This window comes from Caretta caretta, chromosome 27 (assembly GCF_965140235.1).
Source record: "Caretta caretta isolate rCarCar2 chromosome 27, rCarCar1.hap1, whole genome shotgun sequence".
Taxonomy (NCBI): Eukaryota; Metazoa; Chordata; order Testudines; family Cheloniidae; genus Caretta; species Caretta caretta.
The window spans coordinates 15,341,726-15,368,584 of NC_134232.1; the positions used below are offsets into that span (position 1 = coordinate 15,341,726).

General features: G+C 50.1%; 1 protein-coding gene across 6 annotated transcripts in view; it reads left to right on the forward strand.

Annotated features, from left to right (window-relative positions):
* Positions 1 to 20,639, forward strand: part of ATP6V0A1 (ATPase H+ transporting V0 subunit a1) — a 47,603-nt gene extending 26,964 nt beyond the window's left edge. For 4 of the 6 annotated variants that reach the window (XM_048829937.2, XM_048829938.2, XM_075123626.1 and 1 more), the window contains exons 18-22: positions 2,231 to 2,338; positions 3,110 to 3,127; positions 6,175 to 6,292; positions 8,584 to 8,755; positions 17,652 to 20,639. In XM_048829937.2, the coding sequence (XP_048685894.1) occupies positions 2,231 to 2,338; positions 3,110 to 3,127; positions 6,175 to 6,292; positions 8,584 to 8,755; positions 17,652 to 17,745 (510 nt within the window). In that variant the 3' untranslated portion in view covers positions 17,746 to 20,639. The remainder of the gene's footprint in view (positions 1 to 2,230; positions 2,339 to 3,109; positions 3,128 to 6,174; positions 6,293 to 8,583; positions 8,756 to 17,651) is intronic. The other 2 variants (XM_075123627.1, XM_075123629.1) reach the window with 1 other exon arrangement.
* The last annotated feature ends 6,220 nt before the right edge of the window (positions 20,640 to 26,859 follow it).

Sequence of the window (26,859 nt, forward strand, 5' to 3'; positions counted from 1 at the left end):
AGTGACCAACTGAAAATCAGCTTTAGTATTTAGGTATTAAACATTTCCATAACAAATCTTTAATAGCCTTACAAAAAGCTTTCAGGAGTGTTAAGAAACATCTGGCAAATTGCATTTTTGTGTGTGTGTGCGCGTGTGTGATCCATCAAATGTATTAAGTATGTAAAAAGGCCAGCTGTGAATGAGGCTGTTTACACACCTCTTCTAACACAATCCTATCCTATGCACAGCAGAAGGCCAGATCCCCATGTGATGGAAAATGTCATGGCTCTACTGATATGAGCTGAGCTAAAGCAATTGACACCAGCCCAAAGAGAATATACATTAGCCAAGTGCATGAGAAAAAGCTGTATGCTAATCATGTGTTTGATGAAATAACTCATGACCACAAATCTCCAGTGACTAGCAGAACACCACCGAACACTCCCAGTTTTGGTCCACTTTGACACCAGTTTCAAAAACAGAATCCAAACACTAGCCTTATCGCTCTTACCTAGACGTATACGTCTTACTATCTTAATGTATGTCACTTTTTTCTGTGTTATGTTTTTATTAAAGTAAGATGTCTGGAGTGTATTTGGAGCTAATCTGACAAGCATTAAATAAATCCATTCCAAGTTTGACGCCTGGCCTAACATTAAATTATATCAAGACAAAAACAAGGCTTTGAAAACCAGCCTGTTGTTTATAAATGCATTATTCTAATAATCAGTGCATTAATGTGAGAAAAGCAAGCATGTTAGACTATTGCTCTGTATCACCAGAATCCTGATGAACTATGAAAGCAGAGATGGTGGACACTAAGTTTGATCTTCTTTGTTTTTCATATCAATCCTTAAATTATAATGTTTTAAAGTTTTGAATTTAAAAGCCATGTTTACATTCCATGACACAAACAAATATTTTTGGGGTAACACTGAAATGCTTCTGACACCTAGGTATTATAGAGAGAGGCAGCTAAATAAGTCCTATTCAATTGACTTTTCCTGTTCTATGGGAATTTTTCCAAAATCACCTTTACTATATGCACACCTCTAACTGCTAAATGCATCATTATCTAAGGGCAGATGCTAATGTTGTAGGTCACACCATATATTCACTGCATTTTAGATTTGCACCCTTTAGGTCTGTCAGGTTTTAAAGTTCTGCACATATTAAATAGAGTCTCAGGTAGCCAATGAGTATTTTACTCCATGTTATTGAGTGTTCTTGAATGAAAATAAGAGAAATCTGCCTACAGTGTGCAAAGGTTGGTTGCTGGCAGTTTAGAATCCTGAAAATAAGGTTAAGTGCAAATTAGATTTTCATTGTCTTTCTAAATTTCACTTACAGTACATGAAAGCTCTATTGTAAGGGCCCGTTCACTGCTTGACAGGTTCGATGTGTCATTATTGATGGTGTTAGCTGTTTACTTGGAGTATGAAGCCTGTAGCAGGTTTAATGTAACTGAACAATGATTATACTTTACTTGCAAAATGAAGCAGCCCTAACTTTACTCATTTGATCAGTTAAGACCAAGTGAAGTTAGAACAGAGTCCAAGTATGACCTTTAATATTTGAGGAGGAACCAAAGGACAGTTGTGTCTTAAGTACTGAATGTCTAAACAAATGCCTATAAAAGGAATCATTTGCAGAATTCAGAACTTCCATGTAAGAGAAGGTCTGGTTCCCACCCCAACCCCATCCCTGCCAATGTGTGGTGTGGGCATGCCTGGTACAAACTGGTGCGGAGCAAGCATATATATTTGTTGTTAGCATGTGGGATAATGCTGCTTTGCTGTTTGCCGGTAAGTGATGTATTTAATATACACCAGTATTTGCCTTTCTGTCAAAGATTCCAGGAGTTCCGAAAACTCTTGGAAACTTTTAACAAATCATTGCACAAAACCCATCAATTTCAGCCTGTGTGTCACTTTGAGAGAACGTGGCTCTTGGTCAAAGGTGAAATTATTTTGTGTAAAGCTTTATAACATCAAAAATGAATTCAAAATTGGTTTCACTGTTTTTCAGACCCAGCAGTTATACGCACGTGTTTCCCACTCAGTCAGGAAGAGCAGTGTACTTCATTTGTGAAACACTATTGTGCCTTGACTCTTAACATTTAATGTGTGGTTTTCTTTGAGCTGCTGCTGCTTTCTGGAGGTGTCCGAAATGCAGTCTCTGACCCCCTCCGCAAATGTTGCACTAAACCGCAGCAACACTTGGCTCTTTCTCTTTGTGCACGTTTTAGGGAACTCACAACTTCGGTGGGATCCGGGTGGGCAATGGACCAACTGAGGAGGATGCAGAGATCATTCAGCATGACCAGCTTTCCACCCATTCTGAAGATGGCGATGAGGTGAGCTGCTGATCGTCCTTCACTTCCCCACTGTAAAGTTGGCAGTGAAAAGGGTTATTTCCTGCTTAGTATATTTACTAGTTATGAGGATCCTAACTCGATACCAACCTTGCCAGTGGAGCTGGAACAGCAGAAATTCAGATCCGTTCTAATTTCCTGCTTCCTCATGCCGCCTTCCACTCATCCTCATGACTGTTAACATCAGTGAAAGTTCTCTGCACAGGTCAAGGAACATATGTGGCCTTTTCTGTCTGAATTCTTATCCCAAAGAATGGGCACCTGACAGGCAAGCTCCCCCCCACCCTCCCTTAGGCTGAACAGTAAAATCTAGGCAGTTGCCACAGACACATTTTGCCCAGTTTACTCTCCAGTTGAGATGGTAATTGTGTGTTTTGTTATTTGAGTTACTCTATTTATTTATCTGTCAGGCATTATAAGCCTGTGTTTAAAATAAATCCAAGTGCCGTAGTACTTGAGTACTCAACTCTTGTTTCAGATTCACTTTAACATGTTTTCCTAACTGCCCTGCCTTTCCTACCACACCTGGGGAGAAAAAGAGAAAGTGATAGTATTGATCATCTTGGGGACATTCTGCTGCCTGTTTGGACAGCGTAGTGGACTGCTGTTCCTCTGCGTTACGCTGCCTGCACAATGTGTGCTAAGTGCTACCACTTAAATGTGCCCTGTGAATAAGGGATTTATTAACCTTGTGTTCGTGACTAATGTTATGACTGTGGGACTCTGCACTAAATGTAAATTTATGTTTACAAGCCTGCAGAGGATGAGGCGGTAAGATGACAGCCGGCTTTGCATTCATCTGTATCTGCACCATTTCCCATTGATGGAAATCACCTGCTGAATTAACACATGATTTCCTTTTTTCCGTGCCATGTGACTTGTTTTCCCATTAGCTGTAGCTATTTACGTGTCATGAGCCATTTCTAATACTCCATACAATATCCTCTCCGTTTAAAAAACCCTTGTCTGTATTGCTTCATCTCTTTAAATTGTGCTTTGCTTTCTTATCTCCCTTGATTTTTAGATTGCAAATGCTTCTCAGTTGACCTGCACAGCTGTCGATCAAAAGATCTACAAGGGGCTTCTAAATGTTTATAATACAGAGTTGCTGGAGAAGCAAGACTGTCTTTGTTAACACTTTGACAAAACAGATACAACAGTCTCCGGGAACGTCTGGGGTGTTTTTGCAAACTACTTTATAGATTTTTTTTTTCCCTAGCTGTCATCCAGAGCTAGGTATTCTATTGACTGAATGTTGCCCGAAACAAATGCGGCCAAATATTGAAACATACAAAATTGGACTAGCTGATGACCAGAGAATCAATATTTTTCTCTTTAAAAGGGGGCGTTTATTGGTGAGAATTGCTCATATTCAGACACAAATAGTTAGATTCTCTGAGAGTTGGAGAAGTATAAAATACCATTTTGGAATAGACTGTGAAATCTAACCAGCCTCTCTGCTCTTCTTCGTACCAAAAGACCATTATTCATCATGTTTTTCCTACCTCCTGTGGTCCTAGAGTTGGTGGTGTAAGTTATTCTCTTTGGGTGGGTCTCTCTCTAGACTCTAGCCGTGCCAAGGTAACAGATTGTATCTCTGGAGGCGGTATGTTAACCTTAAGAGCAGTTGTTCTGTTCGCGGGTCTGTGCTGTTGGTGTACCAGGTGCTTTGTTTGTCCTTGTTTTACCTTTAAGCGAAACAAGAAAGCTGATCCATACACTGATAAAGATATAGGTTGCTTCACAATCGAGAGGCGATTTTCCTCATGGTCTTCATGGCAACAAATGGTGATAGAATGCGCTAGTGTAGCTCCATTGTCTCCACACAGCTAAGAAAAATACAAATTCCTGTTCCACTCCAGTTCCCAGAAGACCTTTGGATCATTAAATTTTTATTTAGCCCTATAGTGTTTGCGGCTCTGGGAACTGCGTTGATACAATGATAAAAGTTGGTCTGATGGTGAAATAACTGTAGAGGTCTTCTCAATCCTCAAGAAGAAGGATGTTCAGTGCATCCAAACGATACAGCAGAGAAGCCTCAGTGGATAACCTCCCCCGACAGTAGCACTTTTGGGCTTGTTTCAAGAGTTGACCTAGAGGGTCAGATTTCAGCTTCTAGTTCCCTGTGTGTAACCCCAGTAATGTCCGTGCAGTTCACACATGTAACTAGAAGCAGAATATTGTCCTATCCATCTCAGGTGCGTGACTGGGTGAATTTTTAATGTGTTGAGTGGAGCGAAGTCTCCAAGACCAAAGTGTGGTGACAAACTAAACATACCACCATGGTGTACCCTCAAATCTCCCCTTTATCAAGTTGCTGCTTTCAATGTAGTGCCACATGAGGGTAGCACCTCAGAACTGGAACAGCTGTGTGACGGTGAACTTGGAATGCATAATTCGGAAACCACGGTCAGCGTGCATAGAGGCCATGGAATTGCGGAAACATTGCCATGAGACGCTTCTTTGCTTCTGTAAATTTTCCTGAACATGGATCTTTTAAGAGAGCTGTTGCCCTTAGGGATGAGCCCTAGAGCTGGTGAAATAGGTGTAATGCAGATCAGTCTGGCCGCATTTGAATGCTATGCAGGCCCATAAACACTACTTTTTTTTTTTTTTTTTTAAATTAAGCAGAGTGAAAAATAACCCATCAGGCTACAAGAACTCTGCTAAAGCCGTCCCATGAGCGTCTTTGGGTTGAAGCACAGGAGTGGTTGTCTCCTTGGCAGTTATTCACTAACTCTGCCAAGCGCTGTACTTCTTGTTTAAATATTTGTCGGATTCAGTTTGTTTTACGCTGACTTGCTGTGTGTGCTGGACAGAGGACTCTGGTAAACAGAGCAGGTTTTACTGAGGAATTCTTGCAGTTTATGTTCCTGTGAAGAGAGATCTGGGCTCTCAACAGCTAGTTTGACATAGTTGTTTGAAATGTTTATTGCTTTGGCTATTTAAGGGGGGAACAAGAATAAAAATAGCATTCTATACTCCTTTCGGAACACCGATCACTCAGTGTCATAAAATTCTGCATCCCCTTTAATAACGTGCTTTGGAGAAGTTCACAGAGCATGGATTAAGTCCAAGATGCAGAAACATCGGACTCTCTTTTTTCCAAGCTGCAATGTGGCAAACTTTCCTACATTTATTCTGAAATCATTTTGAACTGATTGCCCAAACATTTGGGTGGCATAGAGACTCTGCAGATGGAAAAGTGAAGCAGAGATGAGATTTTCAAAATAACTTTTTGTGCATTATTTCTTCTTTCACAGAGAGATTGCTTCCATAGTTCCCACAGCAGTGCAAAAGATGCAGTATTGTCTCGGGCTTTTTCTGATTTTTTTTCATACATTTATCTCATTCCTGTGGAGAGGGAAAACTGTACTTGTAATCCCTCTCCTCTTTTGTAGTAATAGATACCCCTTACCCGTGTGTTCATACGGAACCGCTTCTTACTGAACAGTCTTTTCCTGGTAAAATCCTGGTTCCAATCATAACTGTTTTCATTGCCTGTCATGTGAAAGTAGGCGTTTTTTAAGCCTACAAATTACAGTGTTGAATGATTATTTCTGATTAGTTTCTCAGATTTAGCAAAAAGCGTCAACTTTCACTGCAATTGTGAAATTATATTTGGTATAGTCTTCCTAAATGATCTATATCCAAAGGGCCAGTAGAAGAAATGATCAGTAAGAGCCCAAACAACAAACATAGTGCCCTTGTAATAGCCCCAGACAGTGGTGCCGCTTCCCTAATCTGCCAACCTTTGCTCATTGCAACTACTTTGCAGATGGTCTCAATTTCTCTTTGCTCTGTTGTTCTTTCTGCAGTTTGATTTTGGGGATACGGTGGTACATCAGGCCATCCATACCATTGAGTATTGTCTGGGGTGCATTTCCAACACAGCATCCTACCTGCGGCTTTGGGCTCTCAGCCTGGCCCATGCACGTAAGTATCTTTCCCAAAGCTGGAGGTTTGATCAGCATCTCAAGATCAACCTGGACAAAAAGGTCCTGGGGAGGTGGCCTAGGCATGTGTGTATGTGCCACAGAGAGAAACTACCCTAGTGTGTGTGTCATGTATTCTGGGGTGCAGTCCAGACCAGTGAGGGGTTGTCACCACATGCCTTGCAACCTTGGGTGCCTCGCAGTGACTTGCTGATGTAGTCCCTGGTGTGGGCTACTCACAAACAGCCGGACAGCATGCAGGTCACACCCTGAGTGTCTGTGTATAGCTGCAGTCCTGGTCCAGCGACTCTGACCCCAGCAGCCTGTCAGCAAACACCAGCTACTCTCTGGCTTCCGGCAGCCTTGGTTACTACCTGTAGGGTGATCTCCCCACCCTCTCAGTCCCAGATTTTCCCCAAAATGTGTTCTGCATTGCCCAGCCTTCTGGACATCTCAGATATTGGAGGTCCATTGCCCCGTCAGGGGTCAGTGTACAACAGTCTGCTGCTCTGATCGGAGTTACCAAACAGTTCTATTTAAACACAACACTGAATTCATTTTGATTAAAGAATAAAAACAAGTTTATGTAACTACAAAGAGATGGTTTAAGTGAGTACAAGTATTAGGTGCTAAAGTCAGAAATAGAGAAAGAAAGATAACTCTTCCTAGTAGAAAGAAAAGGAGTATTTGTGGCACCTTAGAGGCTAACCAATTTATTTGATCATAAGCTTTCGTGAGCTACAGCTCACTTCATCGGATGCATACTGTGGAAAGTACAGAAGATCTTATAAATTTCGTGTAGCTCACGAAAGCTTATGCTCAAATAAATTAGTTAGTCTCTAAGGTGCCACAAGTACTCCTTTTTTCTTTTTGCGAATACAGACTAACACGGCTGTTACTCTGCTTCCTAGTAGCTAAGACTTGACAAACTAGACTTGGTTCAAGGTAAAACCCTTACCACGTTCCCTGCAAATTTTCAAGTCAGGATCGTTCACAAAGTCCCTAGTTCTTTCCAGATGCAAGGATGGAGGCATGGAGTCTCATGTCATTTGTTAAAATGAAAATTGATCGGTTCCTGCCCCACTTTACTGCCAAAGCAAGGCCACTTGCCTGGTGATGTCTAATCAACTTTGACACCTAGTGAGAGGCGTCACCTTGTATTTTGTCTTTGAGAAACCAGTTTTACCCCTTCCCCAGATTTGTCTGGTAAACGTATTTCAGTCATTTCAGCTCATCTTCATGACTTTATCTGTAATATTGCTGTGTACGTTTCATCTTGATATAAGTTTTTCAAATGATCCGTCACAAGGCATATTTTGTACACAGACCATTACACTCGTATGGAGGGTGAGTGTACGGGAGTGTGTTTGGTCAGTGTGGTAGGGTCAGGCTGTGCTGGGCTCAGGGTTGGCAGGGAGTATTGACTACGGTCATCAGGATTTTAGCCTTTGCTTGTCATTGAACCTCAGTGTGTCATGAAGAGTGCGTATAGACTAGTGGCACTTGTGACAATGGCACCCAAATTTAGCTCAGCGGTGGGAGCTACAGTAGTAACTTGTCAGGAGCCCAAAGGAATCTGCATAAAATGGAGCAGCTTGCAGCTGCCTTCGCCATTAATGCAGAGTTGCAATCTCTTTAGACTACACAGACCCAGGATGAAGTATTGCACGCTGGATGAGTGGAATCCATTGCAGATCGCTGTGCAGCCACCTTTAGCTCACGGGCTGTGCTTTGGCCAACCTGTGTTATGGTCTGTGTGTGAAGAATCGGTTTCATGTGTTAGTTTTTGTAGACTAGAATGGTTCAGCTTACCCATTAAACTTGGCCAAGGATTTTTTGGTTGTTTTTTTTTTTTTTCTGGTAAGTTCTTTGCTCCTCTCATGTAGTGTGGCAGCTGGAATGTTGCTCCATTCTGGTGTGGGTGACTGTATCTGTAGTAAGAGGCAGGAGCGGTTGCTGCCCAGGGTCTGCTTATGCAGGCTGTGTTTATGAAGAGCATCCTGGGCTCAGGAGAAGAGGATGGAATTTAAAGCACTGAGTAAGTGGCAGCTCTGGCCTTGAAGCCTGTGCCAGGAATTGGACTTCAGGTCCTGAGTTACCTGGCTGCAAGCACTTCTTGTTCTTCACAAGCAGCCCAAGCAGAACCATCCTTCCGGCTCCTGCAGGGCTAGAAACAGTCCCAGCGGGGTGGGAACGGGCTATTTCCGGAAGGTTACCTAAAGCCCACTCCCAGTGAAATAAACCACAACCACCCTGAAATAAGCAGTATTCTTCCTGCTCTTCTTCCTGCAGAGCTTTCCGAGGTGCTCTGGACCATGGTGATCCACATCGGCCTCAGTGTGAGAAGTTTGGCTGGAGGTTTTGTTTTGTTCTTCATATTTGCTGCTTTCGCTACCTTGACTGTGGCAATCCTTCTGATCATGGAGGGCCTGTCAGCTTTCCTTCATGCACTCCGCTTGCACTGGTAAGTTTACTGGAATGTAGAGGTTTTAAAGCTATTATAAGCAAGATAATTCACCACCACCCTGAATGCTGTCTCCTAGAAAGCTGTATGTGCTTGCCTTGCCGTCCCGTCCCACCCCACCCCAAGCAAAGTTTAGGCTTCAGTTATAAAATTCAGAGAGTTGGTAATCACGTGCTGAAACCGGCATTGCCTGGTGCTGCTCGGACAGTGTACTGAGTGTAACTAAACTAGGTGCTTGTTCTATAGCTGGCAGCAAAACCTCATGAAGGTTAGGGACCTTATTTTCTGCTTTCGTGGTCCCAATAATATTCCTCACTCCCATCCTCTACAGTTAAGTCACTAGGCATGCGTTCAGAGTAGCTGGCATAACTGTTCTATGCACAACAAAGTACCATTGAAACCAGCTAAACCTTTCTAGGCAGCCTGCTCTGGGGGTATGGAAAGTTTGGGCCCTTCAGCAGTTTCTCTGTTTTGCTGTGTTGCCTGATTATGGCATTTGTTCCTCTTGTCTCCTTAATGATGTTACATAGTGATTGATTGATTGCTGGCCGCACATGGAACTGCAGTTATCTAGTTAGTCCATTCTTTCTCAGGAAAATGGAGCAGAACAGAACAATAGCAGTTACACCTCAGCCTGGGGTGATAGTTATCGAGATCTGGTGATCCAGATCTTGAGCTGGGGTCAAGAGAACTGTCTGTATTCTGCAAGAGAAGTAGACTTGTTTCCAGAAAGGACAGCTGTGTTTTGTGATATGAGAGATTAAACCAGTGGTCTGGGCAGAGGTCACGGTGAAACCCTGATTCTTTGAGTAACTCATTATGTGCCTCTCAGTTCAGCTTAAAGTGAAAGAAAGCCCTGCTTAGACAGCAGCCAGTGAGGGTGGGTGGAATGAAGAAGGCTGTTACTGATTCCTGTGTAGCAGTTGACAAATGCGGAGGGTTGCAGCCGAAGAGCCTGGAGGAGTTTCTCTCTTTCAGGTAGCTTGTTGGTTATCGTAGGTATTCACCTTACTCCCAGCAGCAAACTACACTAGTGGGTCAAAGTCAGCCCTGACTGGAAGAGACCTTTAGCTTCAGATTTGCTTCTTCACCCTTTTTTTATGGAAAGTGAAGTAGTTTTTTAAACTGGGGTCTGGCTGTCTTAAGAAAGTTTATTCTTGTATTCGGTGTGTTGACTACTCTCTTCCTGCCTTGTGGCTTTCAAGGCAGAATCTGGAACTTCTTCCTGGAACTCAAACTGCATTTTTAAAATCTAATGTTAGGAGCTCTCTGAGCTCTAGGCCATTGGTCCAATCCAGTGACGAGGTTTTATACAGCCAGTGTAGCAGATTCTCTTTGGTGTTTCCTCTGTTTAGATATCAAATGATTTGTCCATTGTTCTTCACGTCACACCCTTCCTTACATTTAACTTGCGTAGAACAAATAAAGGCGCTGTTTGCACTGCACACCTTTTAGCGACACAGCTGTGCCGCTAAAAGGTGCGCAGTGTAGCCACTCCTGACGTCAAAATACATCCACCCCCATGAGAGACGGTATCTCTGTCGGCAGGAGAGCTCTCCCACCAACAAAGCGCTGTTCACACCGGCGCTTTTTTCAGTAAAACTATTCTCTTCCAGGGGGGCGTTTTTTCACACCCCTGAATGACAAAAGTATTACCAACAAAAGCGCAGTGTAGACAAAGCCTTAATGTTACCCTTCTGTGTGTCTAAAAAGACCCACTGGTCACTGTTCTTGGTTAGCCCTGCTCAGCTGGTAGTTCAGATTGTGTGTATTCAGGGAGTCAGTAAGTGAAGAGAAGTGAGATTATTCAGTGGAGCATAATCACTTTCTCTCCACCCAGGCCCAGAGTGAGTTCCTAGTCCCTGCTTTTAAAGAGCAGTTATTCCACTTTGACTTCCAGTGTGGCTGGCTATCTCTCTGGTGTGATCAAAGGGACAATACAAAAAAAGGCATTGATTTAGCTAGCTTTTGGGTCCCTTCAAACTACACATAGAACTAGGCAGGAGAGCCTGTGAGTAACTCTCTCCTCCTCCTTGCCCATCTCCTCCAGTAATTCTGTTGGGTCAGTTCTGAGTTTTTCATGGTTGGCCGAAAGCATGAAGCAAAATCGCAAATGTAGCTTGTGAGGTGTTTGGTCCTGCTCTGAGCTCACCTACTTGTGGTTCTGTCCGTTTCCTTTTGTGAAACGTCCCAGTTACAGTCTGAAAGTAGGAGCGCAGGGCTCTTTTAGGCGCTCGTTGAAAATAAACAGCACCATTTTTTCTGTCCTGAGTGCCTTGGCAGTCCTGCGGCTGGACAGCCAAACCCAGTGGGACTTTGAGACCAGGAGAAGAAATAAAACTCTTTGGAGTCTTTTGTGTATTTTTCCAGTAAGAAATAAAATGTGGTGGTAATGACAACTGCAGCTTTTTGGACTTCCTCTGATTTCTTTTTGGGATGAAAACTTAGTCCTTTTGCACCCCCTAATGGCACAGATTCCAGGTGCATATTGAAGCTTTCCAGTATGCTCCGGGATCTTCAGAATTCAAACCACAAAGTCATGATTCATACAGGAATTCTACAGCGTAGCCATCTTATGTAGGGAGGGGATCTCTACTACAGTTGTCTGCAACTCCCGAAAATGGCTGTTGGATGGCGTTTCTGTTTTTCCTGGCATCCAGCCTAGAAAATTTCACATTGGTTATGTTAGAGCCCATTGCTTCTAGCTGGTGTTCCTTGTCCTCACACAGCAGTCATTGGCAGTATGTAACAGCAAAGTCCAGTGAAAAGAACTTTGATCTTGCACCCACTGTAGTGAGTTATCTCTCATCAGACAGTGAACAGTGCATCAACTTGTATACGGTGTTCATACTCTTCAGATGTTTAACTGCATCTTTGAATTAGTAGCTGGCCATCTAAGTCTCCTGTCTGAGCTGCAACATTCCATCACACATTTGCAAAAATGTAAAAAAAAATTACAATTTTTTCCTTCAAAATTAAAAAACTGATTTTTCAAAAGAAAAATATTCTGAAAGTATGGACTGAAATAAATGAAGCAGGTATATTTTAAAATATACACCTCTTCTGCTAAACAGTCATAGCCTCCGTACGTATGCAGGGGCCTGATTCAAAGCTACCTGCAATCAGTGGTACAGGCCATGTGTGATTTATATGGTCCACAACGTAGCTGAAAGTGCACGTTCACTGTTAGGGAGAAGCTTTGCACAATGCCAGATTTTTAAGCACAATTTTTAAAAATATTAAGCTCATGGAAACACTACAGGGAAGGTGGCACCATCCCAGTGGGAGGCAAGCTGACAGAAGACAGTGGGACTTCTTGAGCCAAGAAATGACCGTAACAACATGGAACACACTTGTTGTGTAGAACAACTGCAGAGCATTTACTGGGAAATTACAGAAGCATAACTCAAGAGTGAAGTCATATTTCCCCTAAACATAAGTGCCTCAAACCTGTAAACTCCATAAGAGTAAATCTGCTCATAAAAGTTTGTTGATGGGAAAAGCAATTTAGCAAGATAGCATGAGATCTCAAGTACTGTGCTGAGACTGTCATTTGGGTTACTTTATCCCTGTGGAACAGTTAGTTATAAGTTTCTTGGTCTCCAAACAGTCTCCTCTTAGCATTTCTTTGTAGTCTAATGAAATCCTCGCACTTCCAGTGCTGTCTTTTTTAACATGAAAACTCAAAAGAACAACGGGACCACGTGCAGCTGTCCTCGGAGGAGCAGCTCTGGAAGAGGGTTGTGTCCGATTAGTTGGCTGTTTGTAGCTGGGGATGAGGAGTCACCAATCTGGAATGCTATGGGGTGGGTGGGTGGCTCAGTCTTCATGGAACAGAGGAGTCATTTAACATGTGGCTTGCTGGTGGAAATCAGAGGAATGTGAGGTCTGCCTGTCACGCCCCATTGGAGAAGATTTATTTTGTACTTTTTCAGAAAATACAGCTTCCTCCATCGGTAACCTGGACTGTGGGTTTGGCGAATGTTTCACGACCTGTTGAAACATTACTGTGGCAGTGGCCTCGTCCTTGCACGTCTTTAGTTCCCCCTTACCAGATCCCAGCTGTGTTGGAAATGCAGGCTACGGCTTTTGTTTCCCTTTGGCTAGTAACTTGCCTGCTTGTTTTAAAAATCTCCTTTATCTCTGTATTTGCTTTTCATTAATACAATTTGTGGCATCGCTGTTTGAATTAAACACAGCCAGGCGTGTCGTTCACTTCCTTGAAACCCCAGTTCCTAAACCTTGGAGAGAGACAGAGCTTATCTAGTGACACGGGCCTGTGATCAGCCGACCCCCATGGACCTGACATATATAAATTGGCGTTGCATTTTTGAGTGTTTGTGGAGCTGCCTTCTCGGAGGAAACAGTCCTCCAAACAGATCTCTAGGGCTGAGTGGGACTCGGAGCTTCCCTTTCCCACCCATTAGAATGACAGGGGTGGCTGTGCAGTTGGCCAGGAAGTCACTGAAGGTTGCTGGTGTGCTCCAGTTGGGAGGGATGTGTGGAAGCTCCCTGTGAGCGGGGTTAGGAGTGCTCCTTGAGTGCTGCTTGGAACGGATGGGTAGCAGCATGTGTCAGACAGGAGACATCAGGTCAGCTCATGGAGGCTAAAGGTTTGGCTTGGCATTTGTTGCCGGGGAGAGGATTATCTCTGCAGCCACGCTGTCAGCTTCAGGCCGAGGGTGCGAGAAGCACTAGAACTAATGAATCTCAACCTGCAAGTGTTCCAGAGGAACCGGACAATTCGGACTTGGCTCAGGTCACTCAAGCATCAGTTTTTCCCAACCTGTTACCCATCCCTGACTCCAGTGAATTAACCCCACGCAGCACCCTGTGAATGGTGCACCTCGTCCGTTACCCGGCTGCCGTGCATCTGCATCTAAAACATACTGTTAAAGTTGCAGAGCAGGGAAGTTCCAAGTCCTTACAACTATTGTAGGAAACCCGATTAAAGATGGAGTCAGCTATGCAGGCTTTTTCTCTGAGTGATATTTAACCTGCCTAATTGTTGGTGCTGCGGGAACTCAGTGAAAGGACCAGACACTGCCTTAGCAGCTAATTGCAATTCATTTCCATGCTGGACTTCCAGATCCATTTCCATCACCCCAGCAATACACTAGTCCAAGTTGAGGAAGGTCAGCTGGTTTATAGAGAATTATGGCATTCTGGCAGCTGTTGCTAAACTTTGGTGAAGGTTTTAGTCTGCATTCTTTTTTTCTGAGTGCATAAGACAACCCCGATGGCAGATGCTTGCAGCTCAGGGTGCTTCTCTTCCAGGCATGTAGAGAGCTTTTTTTTTTTTTCTTGCTCTGTGTTGTCTGAGCTGTATGCCAGTGATTCACAAATGCTCATAGAATGCACTGTTGCTCAGCCATTGGAGGGCAACGACATGGATCTTAAATATCCCTTTTGGCTGTGAAGCATTAATTTCTTGCATGCAACTGCTTCCAAGTCACACGATGTCTGGATCACTCCAAATGGTGGGGTCCCCAGGGGGGAGGGTTGCAGTTTTGGGTGGTGATGTCAAAATAGACTTCATACACAGCAAACGTGGTAAGCTGCAAACAGCCGTGTAAAACAAATAAAAAGGAATATTAATGTCCTGCTTTGTGGCCAGCTGTTCTGAGCTGTAAACTGAGAACTAAGATCAGGATGGATGGACAGGCGCACACCGACTGCCCTGTGAAGCTCTTGGCATTCTGTCACCAGAGGGGGAGTATTCCTTCCTAGGAGGCATGGATGGGCTTGGAATCCAGTGGGCAGACGTGGGTGTAGTGAGACCCAGATCCCCGCCCACGGGTTCACAACTGTTTGTTGTTTTTTAATTTGTAAAAGGCCCTGAGCTCCAGGCAAATCTCGTGACCGTAAGCAAGAGTATCGCCATTTCATTTACGCGCGGGAAGGGCGATCAGCCATGCTGAAGATAAAACCTGGCTGAATATTTGGGGAAGCCTAATAATCCTGAAGAATCTAACCACAGGCAAGGGCCACTTGACTTCAAAGCGAAGGAGGCACCTCTTTCAAGGGCAGGCCCTGAATTGGGTTCCCAAATCAACACTTCAGCACCCACTTAGGCACCTGGATGGTGCACTGCTGCTTATACGCAAGCATGAAAATTTGACTTTGACTTTGTAGATGCCCTCAGTTTGGGGAAAGCACTTTACCTGTGACCCTGCAGTTCCTGGGGATCTCATGGGAAAATCCCTAGGCGTGCTGTGCCAACAAGCGGTGGGTTGGAGAGGCCTGTTAATATGAAAACCCTGAGAGGGAAGGTCCGGGGCTTTAGCACAAACCAAAAAATCCTTTTAAGTCCCTGTTTACTTGAAGTGCAGAGCTAACCATTTCGTGAATTCTTCCATGGCACTTGATCAGAAACAAGAGACACTTTACAAAGTTATGCAGTGAAGCAAGCACACTTGGGAGCAGCAGGCATCCACTGCTGCAAAGCAGAGCAATGTGCTCTGGATCTTCCTGGTAGCAAACGTGAAGAAGCATGGCAGGAACTTTCTTTCCTTAGATTTTGGAGTTCTGTTAAATGAAAGTGACCTGGTATCATCATCTACTTATCCCCGCTATTTCCATGCTGCAGCAGCTTCTCTTAGACTTAGGGTACCTAAGGTTGTGACAAGGACTTTGAGCATACCTGATAGTAGCTGCCTGATCAGGGTGGATCAGAAAGATTAGCAGTCATGGTTACAATGTGTGGGACTGAAATGCTCCCCTCGCTCCCCTCTTATTTCCCCTCGCTTACAGAATAGGAATTAGTCACAGGGTGCTTATTGTCAGGGTTCCTGCAAAACACATGACCTGGGCAATAAAGCTTTCGCTCCCTTGCTGAAACTCCTGGCTCATCCCAGGGATTCCTTAGCAGGGAGCTCGGTCCCTGTGTGCACAGGCAGGCAGGAGAATCTATTAGCAGAATGTTGTTTGTCTGAACGGTTCACTCTTTGGCTGTGTCAGGAGAGTGTCATCTTTGCAGACTGGGCTGTCAGTGACTTTGCAAGCTGTGTCGTGGTAGTCGCTCAGGACTTCTCGAGTTTGGTTGCTTTCCAAATAATGTTCCCAGTGTCCTTGTGACATTTTTCAGTGTATTCCATTTTAAAATTATTCATAATGCAAAATGTGTCCTAAAATAATGCTGAAAAATTACTCTGCTAGAGCTCCTGAGAGAGACACCTGGTTCCTCAGAGTGCCAATTTGGTTCCAGTGGACAGCAGAATGGAAAGGGTTTCTCATGGGGCACACAGAAACATGCACTTGTTTTTATTATGAATCATGGTTTTTCTTTCCATATTTCGCAGTGTTTGACCCTCAGGCAGCTGTCCAGGGTCATTCCTTTCCAATTTAATTTATTACGGAAAACAAATGAAAGAGCAAAGTTAATGCCGAGGTTCTGAGATGATGTGCATATCTCTGTTTCTCCAAGAGCACTCAGTGAGGGCCAGGGAAAATGTTCTTCAACAGCTAAACCCAGACGACTCTGAGGGGGCTCAAGAACGTGCAGGGGAGGGAGAGGGAAGTTCCAAAGCATTTAATAAGAAAAGTTAAAACTTGAAATGTTTCATTCAGTGTAGCACACTTTTTCTGTAGTTTTGGGGGAGAAGGGGACTGTGTAATATTTCCTGTCCCCATTTGTACCATTTTGAAATAATCCTGACCAGGACTTTAGCAAGAGCGACCATTGGTCATGTGGATTTAGTGGCATTAGGGAATGTTGGCATCGATCTGTGGGAGACCAAATGCTCCGACGGGAGGGTGTCAGAACCCAGAAAGACCATTTTGCTCCACGTGACTGCATTTTATAATGGGTTGGGGACCGTGTCAGAGCCTTCAGTGATAACAGTGCCTGTAGCTTGTGAGGGCTCCCAATACAGCGGCTTGCAGCTTAAATTGGGCAGGTCTAGATCAGATTTCTGGGAAAACCACTAGTTCAGGTCAAAGACTGCAAGACCTCCAAGCCCCAACTGAGATCAGAGCCCCGTTGTGCCAGGCTTGGTCTAAGGCCCTGATCCTATAGCAAGCTCCCCCTGGGCGCAGGGCTCCATCCAAGATGGGCAAAGGGTGTGAGGAGGAAGTTTTATCGTCTCCACTTTGTCTGGGCATTATGTCCTAATGGTGTGGGCCATCAGTTTTCCAAGGTAAGTTGGTGGAAACTCAGTTGCACAAGATGTTTTAAAGTGTAACTGGGCAAAGCCCTCAAGAATCTTCTGCCGAGAACCATCCTGGCCCTTCCCAAGGGCTGGAGCAGAGGGGTTCTCTAGATTGCCCCCGAGTGTTGGTCCAATCTCTCCTTTTAATTTTTCAAGAAAAATGCAATGACTAAGGTGAGAGAGAGGAGGACTGCAGGCATTCTTACAGCCCTCAGCCCAAGGAAATGCATACGTGCACAGCGGATGCTGATACTTTCACTTGTTTGTTCTTTCAGCGTTCTGGTGGGGTTTTGGGGTGTCTTTTTGCCATGGGAAACACCAGCATAAGATCATGAGAGATCATGATCATGTGTTAGTTATAAGTATAATCTGTAGAATGTGATTTTTATAAAAACAATATCCTGTAGGAGACACATGTTCCTTTCATTATCCTCTAAATAGTTCCATGTGACACCAGCTTCGTGGATTTCTCCCCATGTTTGTTGCTCGTGTAAAATTGATCTTTCTCCACGAAAGCAGCATTTTGACAGTTTTTTCTCCATTCTGCCCAGGAGCTGGGGGAGAGGAGAAATCTGTAATAGTTCAGTTGGGTCCTGATCCCAACTGTGCTACTGAAAGCTTCATTTCATCTGCCTGTCCCGATATGCAGATTTAACGAGGTTGTAGCCAGTCCCCACTTCGCTTCTGACACTGTAAATAGCTGCTGGTGTTGGAGGAATGATGTTTTCGCTCTCTCTCTTTTGCAGGGTTGAGTTCCAGAGTAAGTTCTACATTGGCACTGGATTCAAGTTCCTCCCGTTCTCATTTGACAACATCCGTGAAGGAAAATTGGACGATTAGAGCGTCCCTCGGCCTAACTGAGCAGTGTTAGACTCGAACGCTGGTGTCTTGTGCTGTGGTTAGCCCTTGTCCCCTGTGTGTTTGTGTTGTGAAGTTGTGTGTAGCTCCCCTGCCATGATGTGCTGCTTCTGTGAAAATGACTCCCATTGCAGCTGCCCGAAGTGTCTGTCTGAGGCTGTTAAGTGGAGGGCTGTGACATCACTGTTTCAAGCGTAGCTGACATCGCTTCAGAGTCACTTCTTTCCGCCCTAAGCAAACAGCTTGTTTAGTGCTGTGCGTGTTTACCGTGGGGGTTGCATAGGAAATGTCTAGACTTGGTGTATATAATCATGTATTGGTTTATGATATTGTACAGTAATTAGCTCCTTGGCAGATTCCCGTAAAGCACTGTGGGGCAAATACAGCCTCCTATTGCATTAGGAACAGGATGTGCAAACTTTGGCCTGCCCGTAGCCTAGCTAATCTGAGAAGGAAGCATTTAGAGGGAAGAGTCTAATGTCTTTGCCACCTCATTTAAACAAACTGAGATCCACTGATGCACAGAGAGGTCTTGGGGAAAGCTGGGGCCACGTGCAACCCAGAGCAGTTCCCTCTTGCTTCCACACGTGCAGTGTTCTTACTGTGCTTGAGTGAGCTGTTCTCACGGATTGTGAATGGTGCTCTCTTCACACATACAGCTGGGTGCTTCCTGGAGGCCAACAGAGCACACTTCCCTCCCCTGGCTGCTGTCAACTCACTGTAGCCTCCTTCCATCTGCAGTTGCAGTTTCTAGCCTGCAGCATTCCTTCCCGCTGCCTGGTGCTGGGGGAGCTGGGCGGATGGGTTCTGACACTCTTCACACTTTCCAGCCCTGCCTTTGTACTCAGCCCATGGAGTCAGGTCTCTTGTTTCCTCAGCAATTTCCCAGCATTTCTCAGACTGGACACTGAGACACGTGCTCAGAATTTGCCCACCATGGTCTGCACCTAACTTACCTAAAATGGCACCCAGCAGCCATCCTCAGCTGTAACTGGGGGAGCATCCTGCAGAGGCCACCAGCAGGGAACGGCTTACCCTGGCACAGCCCGACCCTGCAACATGCACATCTGTGTTGTCTTGGGGGCTGCAGTTTGTCTGCCCTGCTGTCTGTGCAAAGAGAACTTACCTGCTTCCTCGTAACTCTCCAACAGCCGAGATCCACGTGCTCTCCAGGCACGCAAGCCAAACAAACCCAGGGCTATTACAGTGGGGCAGGGGGTGTTTTCTGTTTCCTCTCTGGGACTGGGGTCGGTGACCTTCCCCACAGAATCGGTCAGTGCTGTTTGGGCTGCTGGCAAAGTGGGGAACCCGGTAGGGTCCCTTGGGCATTAAGTTCCCTCGAGGGCCGAACAATGGGCTTCCACAAAATTCCCAGCTCTAGCTGATCTAAAGAACAAGGCCCAGATTCAGAGTCCTTGTGATTAGATCAGTGCCAGAGTCATGCTTTGAATTGGTGACGGTCTGTGTGGTGTGGGAGGGCTGGTCAGATGTCAGTGATGTCAGTCCGTAATGGACTGGAGTGGTAGAAGGGGGGCATACTGGGTGTGTGTTTGGTCCCTACTGGAGCTGCAGTCTGTAGTCATGAAGGTGTTTTTCCCTTCTCTGTCCCGTATGCACCTGTGCACTGATAACCACATCTGCTACCATGGAAGCTGTCTAATTTTTCTGGTCTCAGAGGCTCCATTGTGATTGTGTCTGTCAGTGTCAGTATCTCTTCCTCTGTCAACGCTGTCCTATTCTTAGCAATCATGCAACCAAGGAGAGTGAACTCCTGGCATTTTGTTCAGAAAATTCTGTTGTTTGTCAGTGCCGCCCCTCTGGGGCTGGGCTGTGTGATGCTGTGTCTCTGGGACTTGGACACCAAGGGCTAGGGCGGCTGATAACGTTACCAGAACCATGTGACGCTCCCCATTCTTCCCCTCCCAGTAGAGTGGAGGGGTGTGGTAGGAGCCACTTTGCGAGACGTGGGCATCGCACTCCCTGCCGGCTTGGTGTGGCTGAAGGACAGGCTCTGGGCTGCCAAGCCATCAATTGTGCACCTCTGACTATTGCTTAATGAAGTTAGGAAAATCCGATATTCCACGGTCTCTGAGGGTTGGCCATGCTGAGTAACTCCTGTGCAATCTGACATCAGATCAAGCGTTAGGCGGCAGATAATTGCCCCAGAGACCCTCACAAGCGCGGCCAGTATTACAGTGTCTGGCCTGACAGCCGCACTTGGCCTGTCTGAAGAGTCACCTTGTGAAGGGAGCAAAGGCTGGGACTCATTGCAATGCCCTCTGTGGGAACAGGATTGAAACAGGGTCACTCGGAGGGCAGCAGGTGCCTGTTCCCCTTGTGCAGGGTGTGAATAGTCGCTTGCCTTCCCTGTTGGAAATAGCCTCATGAGTAGCGAAGTGTGTGTAAGCCCTCTGTGTTGCACAGTCAGCTGTAATCGATGCACTGTATGGGGAGGTGGGGGTGGGATAGATACTAATGAAACAGTGGCTGGAATCCTTTAAAACTGGCCATCCAATGGGAAAATGCCATAAAATGCAGGATTCTCCGAAGTGGTGTGAGAAAAGTGTGCAGCGAGCACTAAAAGGAACAGACCGAATGTCTGAGCGAGGCTGGGGTGGGGCAGACAGGTACAGCTGGGTTTTTCTAGCCACAGCTTGTGTAAATATCCCACAGGGAGGAACTACATTGTGGGAGGTGTGGGACGTGCACACGGATTTGCAGTCATTGAGCCTGATTCTGTTTACATGTTGATTTTACTGTATGTTTACAATCCTGTTTTAAATGAAGTCCGGTCTGCAGCCGAAGCAGTAACACTAACTACCCTGCTGGCCTTGTTGTGACGCTTGGTACACAGTACAGTGTTGGAGTTGGTGTAACCTGAGCTGTCTGTATTTATTCCTTCCACTAAGCATGGCTCTGAGGCTGGGCCTTCCCCTCCCGAAGCAGAGCAGGCCGTCTCAGCCTGGAGCTGCTCTCTGCTATCTGGACATGGTGGGCAGAGGCCAGGAGGCACTTGCTGGCCCATGGCAGGGTCGCTGAGGTGCGGTTGGGTAGCTCTGCCTCTATCCCGCAGTGAGCGATGGAACCCAAGCGGGGGATGACAGATGCAGCTAGTTAATCAAAGGGCACTCGTCTAACCGAGCGCCCAAGTTGGGAATCCGGAACGTGAGCTCCCAGAGCCGGTGATCTGCCTTGGGTCAGGTGCAGAGTAGGGAATGGCACTTGTCAGTCCTGTTCTAGACTGTCCACCTCCCAGTTAAGTATGTGTCACTCTGCCCCTCCCAGCCAGCGCTTTTGAGGCTCTTGGAGGTGTCGCTAGGCGGGGAGACCAGCCCCTGCCAACAAGCCTTTGGCTGTGGGGGACGAAAGCTCAACTTTTATATCCTCCTGGAGCGTGATTCTGGGGCTTTGGGGTTTAACAGGCCTGGGGCTGACTCGCGCTCCAGCTAGTGGCTTCCTCTGTTCTCCTCGAAGGGCAGGTGGTCCCAGCCCCACGAGGGCGTCCTTCCCTGGGCCCAACCTCTCACCTGAGCCGAATGCCTCCCCATGGGGGCTGCCGAGCTGATCGGGGCTCCCACCACGCAGGACAACTGGGAGGGGCTGGATCCCGCCTTCAGGGGCTGTGTTTCCCCTCCGGGCTTTCCTGAGCCCCTGCCGCAGCTGCCGGGGGGCGTTGCGTTCCAGGGCGGGCAGAGCTGAGTCGGGTTGAGCCCCATGTTTGGGTTTCTGCGGCCTGAGATCCTTCCAGTGAAAAATGCTGCAGCTGTGGCCGGCCTCTGGCTGTTGTGAGCTCGGAGGGTCTGGACCAGGGGTGTGCGGCCTGGAGCTCTGGATGTGGGTCTGGGGGAGGGGGCTTCTCGCTCACCCTGCGCCCTGGCCCAGGGCACAGGCTGGGCCCTCCCCAGGTACTTTCCTCTTGCTAACTTTGACCCCTACACTCTTGCCTCATCCCCATCCAAGCAGAGTCGGCTTTTCACGCCTCTGGTCAACACGCGCAGCTGGTTTCATGACTTCCTGGCGCCGGTCCCTCTCCTCTCACCGCTCTGGAGCGATAGGTCTGTCTTGGCTGCAGGGGCTGGTCCGTGCCTATGCCCCACTCCAACTGTCTGGCTCCTGAAGGGAGCTGGGCCTGTCCTGAGCCCTACTCGCCTTGCAGAAGGGCTCTGCATTGGGTTGCCTGCAGTATGAGCCCATTGCTGGCTGTCATTTCATTGCTGGGGGGGAAACTCCCCTTATAGGCCTGGCAGGGGGAGCCTAGGGAACAAAAAACCCACCAGCTAGCTTCTTCTCTAACCCAGTGACCACCCTACCCAGGGCACCAGAAACCAGGCCCGGAGGGAGAGTCCTGCTGCCAGCTGCTGCCTCCTTCCCCTTTAGCTGCCCGTGTTGCCACCATGGCTTCCTGAGCCAGCATCCGCCTCCCGTGCCCTGCTGCTGGGGGTGCTGTAGCCGCAGCTGGTGCCAGGGCAGGGCGGAGCGATGGCTGGAGACGAGGAATGCCTATGCCCCCAGCCAGCTGTTCAGAAAGCCAGAGGGAAGCCTCCAGCCAGGGCTCTGCCTGTGGAACGGGTCAGTCTGTCCTGAGTGCGCCCTGGGTTATTGCAGCCAGACATGGCCCATCGGTACCACGAGGGAGCCCTGACCTCCCCCCCAGGTTTGCTGTTTCTTGGGTGTCCTCCTCTCTGGGCCTGGGGGCTCCAAGCCCAGCCCCATCGGCTCTTGTCTCACATGCAGCAGGTCCTGCCGCGGCAATTGGCTGAGGAGACTGCTGGCCAGCGGGCCTCTCCTCTGCAACCCCTCTCTGCTGACCAGAGAGGGGGAGTTGGCTAAAGGGGGGCAAGCAGATTTCTGGGGACTTGCTTCCCCTAGGCTGATTAACCCTGTCTGCATCCACTGCCTCGCCCTCCTGCCGGAGCGAGGCCAGCGTGTGGGGCTGAGCGTGGCTGGTGCTTGCTAGCCCCATGGGACTGGGGTTTTCACCCACATCCTGCGGTCTCAGGTCAGTGCTCGGCTCCCTGGGGGCAGATCCTGCTTAATTTTACTCTGTTCCTGCTGTTTTCTGCTCTTCCCCCACTGCTGTCCTGAGGGGCACGAGCCCTTGTGGCTGCTGATTGCTGGGTGCAGGCAGGAGCAGCGCAGCTGTGAGCCCTTAGATTAACCCATACCCTAGGGCGTGCCCCCATCTGTCTTCAATGGTCGCCCCGCCTTTGCTGGGCCGCGTTCTCAGCACCGCGGGCCCCACGCAGGCAGAGGCTGAGCTCCCTGCAGGGCCATCGCTTATCGTACTGTGCAGGCCGTGGCCCCCCCCCAACACACCCAGCTGCTGGGGACCCTTCCCCCCACACCAAGTGGGCTAGCTCCACATGCTGCATTCGGTAGAACAGCATCCGCCGGCAGGCCCTGAGCGCACGGGTGTGTCTAGGCCTGGCCCTGGGCAGCGCCTTCCCCTTCCTGGGCTGGGCGAGACCCCACCATCGGCTGGGCCAGCCCTCAGGCCTGCATTGCTGGAGACCCAGTGACCCGCTGCAGTGGGGTGTTCATGGGGGGAGCTGCCAGGGGAGGGGGCAGGGCTAGCCTGGCTCCTGCCCCTATTCTGGGCATGCTGCCTGTTGCATTAGCCTCATGGCAGCCAGGTGCAGCTCGGCTCCGGCCAGGCGCCCGGGCAATGGGGCTGGGTGAGCAGCCCCCTCAGCCACTTCCTGGGGCCCAGGAGCTGTGGGCGAGAGCAGCCTCTAGGGCTGTTGCGCCGAACCCTGCTCCGTCCTCAGGTCTCGCATTCCTCCCACTGCGGGCACCGGCCAGGGCCTGGGACCGCGAGGAATCCCCTGGCCTGGAGCCCAGGGTTTGGAAATAGCAGCCCGGGGGCGGGGAAGAGAGCAGGACAGTCTGTATCTCCTCTCGAGGCTCACCGCCCCTGGCAGGACACGCTGCACCCGGGCCCCTCCCCTGGAGCACAGTGCCCCTCGCCCACTAGCGCTGGCATCTCACCCTGGCCCCCGTCATGCCCTCAGCCCTGCTCCCCACTCCTCTGAACGGGGCAACAGCACCATCCCTTCCCTCCTGCCCCCACGAATGCTGGGGCGTGGGGTGCATGCCCCGCCCTGCCCTCAGTACCACAGGGGACAGGAGCCCCTAAGGGCTGCAGGGGCGTTTCCTGTGCCTCAACCCCTGCCCTGCCATTTGATGGGGTTTGGCCATGTGGGGGAAGCCCCCACCCCTATTCCTCACCTGCGACTGGGGGCCCGTTTCTAAGAGAGCGGCTCAAGGCGGAGATGAAGGGAGGCCCCTGGGGCCGGCTGCTCAATCCACCTTTCCTCGCCCCTTGGCGAGCTGGGCACAGCCGGGGCAGGCTGGGGACGGGTCGCTGCAGCCTGGGGCGGAGGAGGGCTTGGGGGACCCTGCACACTGTGAGGGGGATGGACAAGACCTGGGGCAACCTTGGCCAGCACCTCAGAGCCCCTGTGGGCTAACCAGTGGTGGGGCCGGGGCCCCACCTCGCAGCCTGAGCTCCGGGGAGAGGAAGGGCCTGAGCTGGGGGAAGGGGGAGGCAGGCGGGTGGCATGGAGCTAAGGAGGCTGTAAATGCAGGGGCAGCTGGGGGGGCTTTGCTCACCCTCGCCCGGGCATGCCTCGCCAGCTAGCTTACCCTGCCCACCCTATGGCACCCGGCTGCCCGTGCACCTACAGCCCTGAGCGGGGCCCCAGGCTCCAGCCCTGACCTTTGTGCGGGGAGACAGCAAGGAGCCTGGCCTTTCCTCTGCGCCGAGGCGTGGCCACCGTCCTGGCATCCTCCCTGGAATACTGGCAGCCCAGAGCGCTCCGTGCCAACTTCTGCCTGGGGCCCGCGGTTCCCCTGCTCGGGGGCGGTGTGGGCTGGGTGCCAGGGGACATACAGACGAGGTGGGGGAAGGGGGGCAGCGGTGGGCTCCTGCACGCCAGCTCTGCCCCTGCAGGTGCCCCTGAAACTGCCCAGGGCAGAGTCAGCAGGAAAAGGGGCAGACGGGGGAGCTGCCTGCTCCCCATCCCAGCCTGGACCAGGGCCCCAGCCACCGCTGGTGCCGCACTGCCCTCTCCTGGTCAGCCCCAGCTTCCATTCCCGGCTGCAGCCCCTCGCCCTCGGCTGGGCCCAGGGACCGCGGCTGCCCTGGCAGCAGGACAGAGCAAGGCCAGGCCCGAGTGCGAGGGGCTGTTGGCCCCGGGGAGGGACAAGCAGCTCTGCACGGAGGGATCAGGCCCGTGCATGCTGCTGCGCGCTCGCTAGGTGACAGCAGAGACCGGGACTGGTGGAGCCTCTTCCGGGACTGGTGCAGCCGGGATGGGCAAAGGGCCCTTGGGCACAGTGCTGCCCCACACCCAGTGGGGCCAGGGCCCCGGCCTGGGTCGGGGGGACCTGCCCCGAGGGGCTCACAGCCCAGCCAGCCAGGGGGTCAGATCACAGCGGGAGCACAAAGGCTGCAGGGCAGGAATGGGGGGGAAATGGCTCCTGGGGACTCACCCCAGGGAGTACTGGGCAGCTGGGACCCAGACCCAGTGCAGACAGCGCTGGGCAAAGCCTGGGTTGCTGAGTGGAGCTCCCGGGGGTTGGCTCCCTGGAGCAGGGGAGTCCTCGCTCGCTTGGATTTTTAAATTTTGGGGGGGCTTGAGGGCCTCACGCTGCCTGCCCCTTCGAGCATCGGCCTCCCTCCTGGCAGAGCGGGCAGGCAGCCAATCAGCTCGTCGCCACGCGGCTGGGGTCCATGGGGCAGGAGCAGAGCTCCCACAGGCAGGCGCCCCCAAGGGGTAGCTGCAGTGCTCGGGGGCCACCGGTGCCCTGTGGAGCCCCCCAAGTGGTGAGAAAGCCCCAAAGTGGGTCAGAGCCCCTGTGCTCGGCCCCAGGGAGGCGCTGCGGGGGTGCTGGCCATTCATCCAGGGCACGTGGCCATGAGCGCGTTGTGGGGCAAACCCCCGTGCAGGATGCCTGGATTGTTGGGGGGCGCTGGGTGCATGTACCTGGCAGGGGCTGGGTGCATGGAGACGGGCTGCCCGGCAGGCACTGGGTGCTAGCAGGACTTGCCTACCGGGGCTGTGTGGGGCTCCGGGAAATTGGAGCCACTTAGCTCCTCACTGCACCTTATGTGGGAGCAGAGACTGATGAATCTGCCCTGTGCAAGCCCACCGAGCTGGGGGGAGGTGGCTCGGCCACCAAGCCCGTGCCCCAGGAGCTGAGGCAGGGGAGCTGGAGGAAAGAGCCAGCCCCAGGGAGGATGGGGAGGTGGGTGCCCGGGTTTGTTCCTTCTGCCCTAGGTCCCAGCTCCAGTACAGTGCAGCCACGCGCAGGGCTGGGCATGGGTCAGGCCATGTACCACCCGAGCCAGCTACGCCGGCTGAGATGGGGGCACCACTTGTGCTGCCATGTGCACATCCTCAGAGCCACGGGGCATTTCCTGGGTGCATTCCAGGGGAAGGGGGTGAACCGGTGCCCGCCTGGCAGAGCAGCAAACCGTACTGAGCTCCCCTGGGTGGCTCCTGAGCCCAGCAGCACCGTGCCGACCAGGTGGGATTGTGATGCTGGGCTGTTGTCATGGCCCTGGCAGGGAGTCAGGTGCTCGGCCCTCCAGGCTAGGAGCTGCCTGGCCCAGCCCCGCCACGCGGGCACTGGGGGCTACAAGTCAATGGCCGTCTGCTCTGCCATCGCTCCCAGGAGCTCGCCGCACCGGGAAACGCACCGCCCGTCCTATGCACCGCGGGGGCCGAGCCCACCTGTGCCGGCCGGAACTGCAGCCCCCATGGGGCCTCAGCCCTCAGCGGCTGGGGGAGCCCCTGCAACCTGCTCCCTTCAAAGCCAGAGTCAGCAGGTCACTGGGGCCTGGGACACCTGCTCCTCCCCGTCCCATTGCACTGGCAGCCCCCCCTTGCCCTGCCCAAACCGCTCGCATGGAGCCCGGGCTTGCATCTGGCGGGGAGAGGCAGGCAGGGGGCCCTGCTGGGGTGGCCGTAGCCCTGGGGCAGAGGCCGGTTGCACCAGCCCTAGCTAGGCTCTGTGCCTGCCTGGGTGAGCGTGTGGGGCCCCTGTGGGGCACGGGGCCCATGGGAAGCCCCTGGGGGAGGAGCTATAATA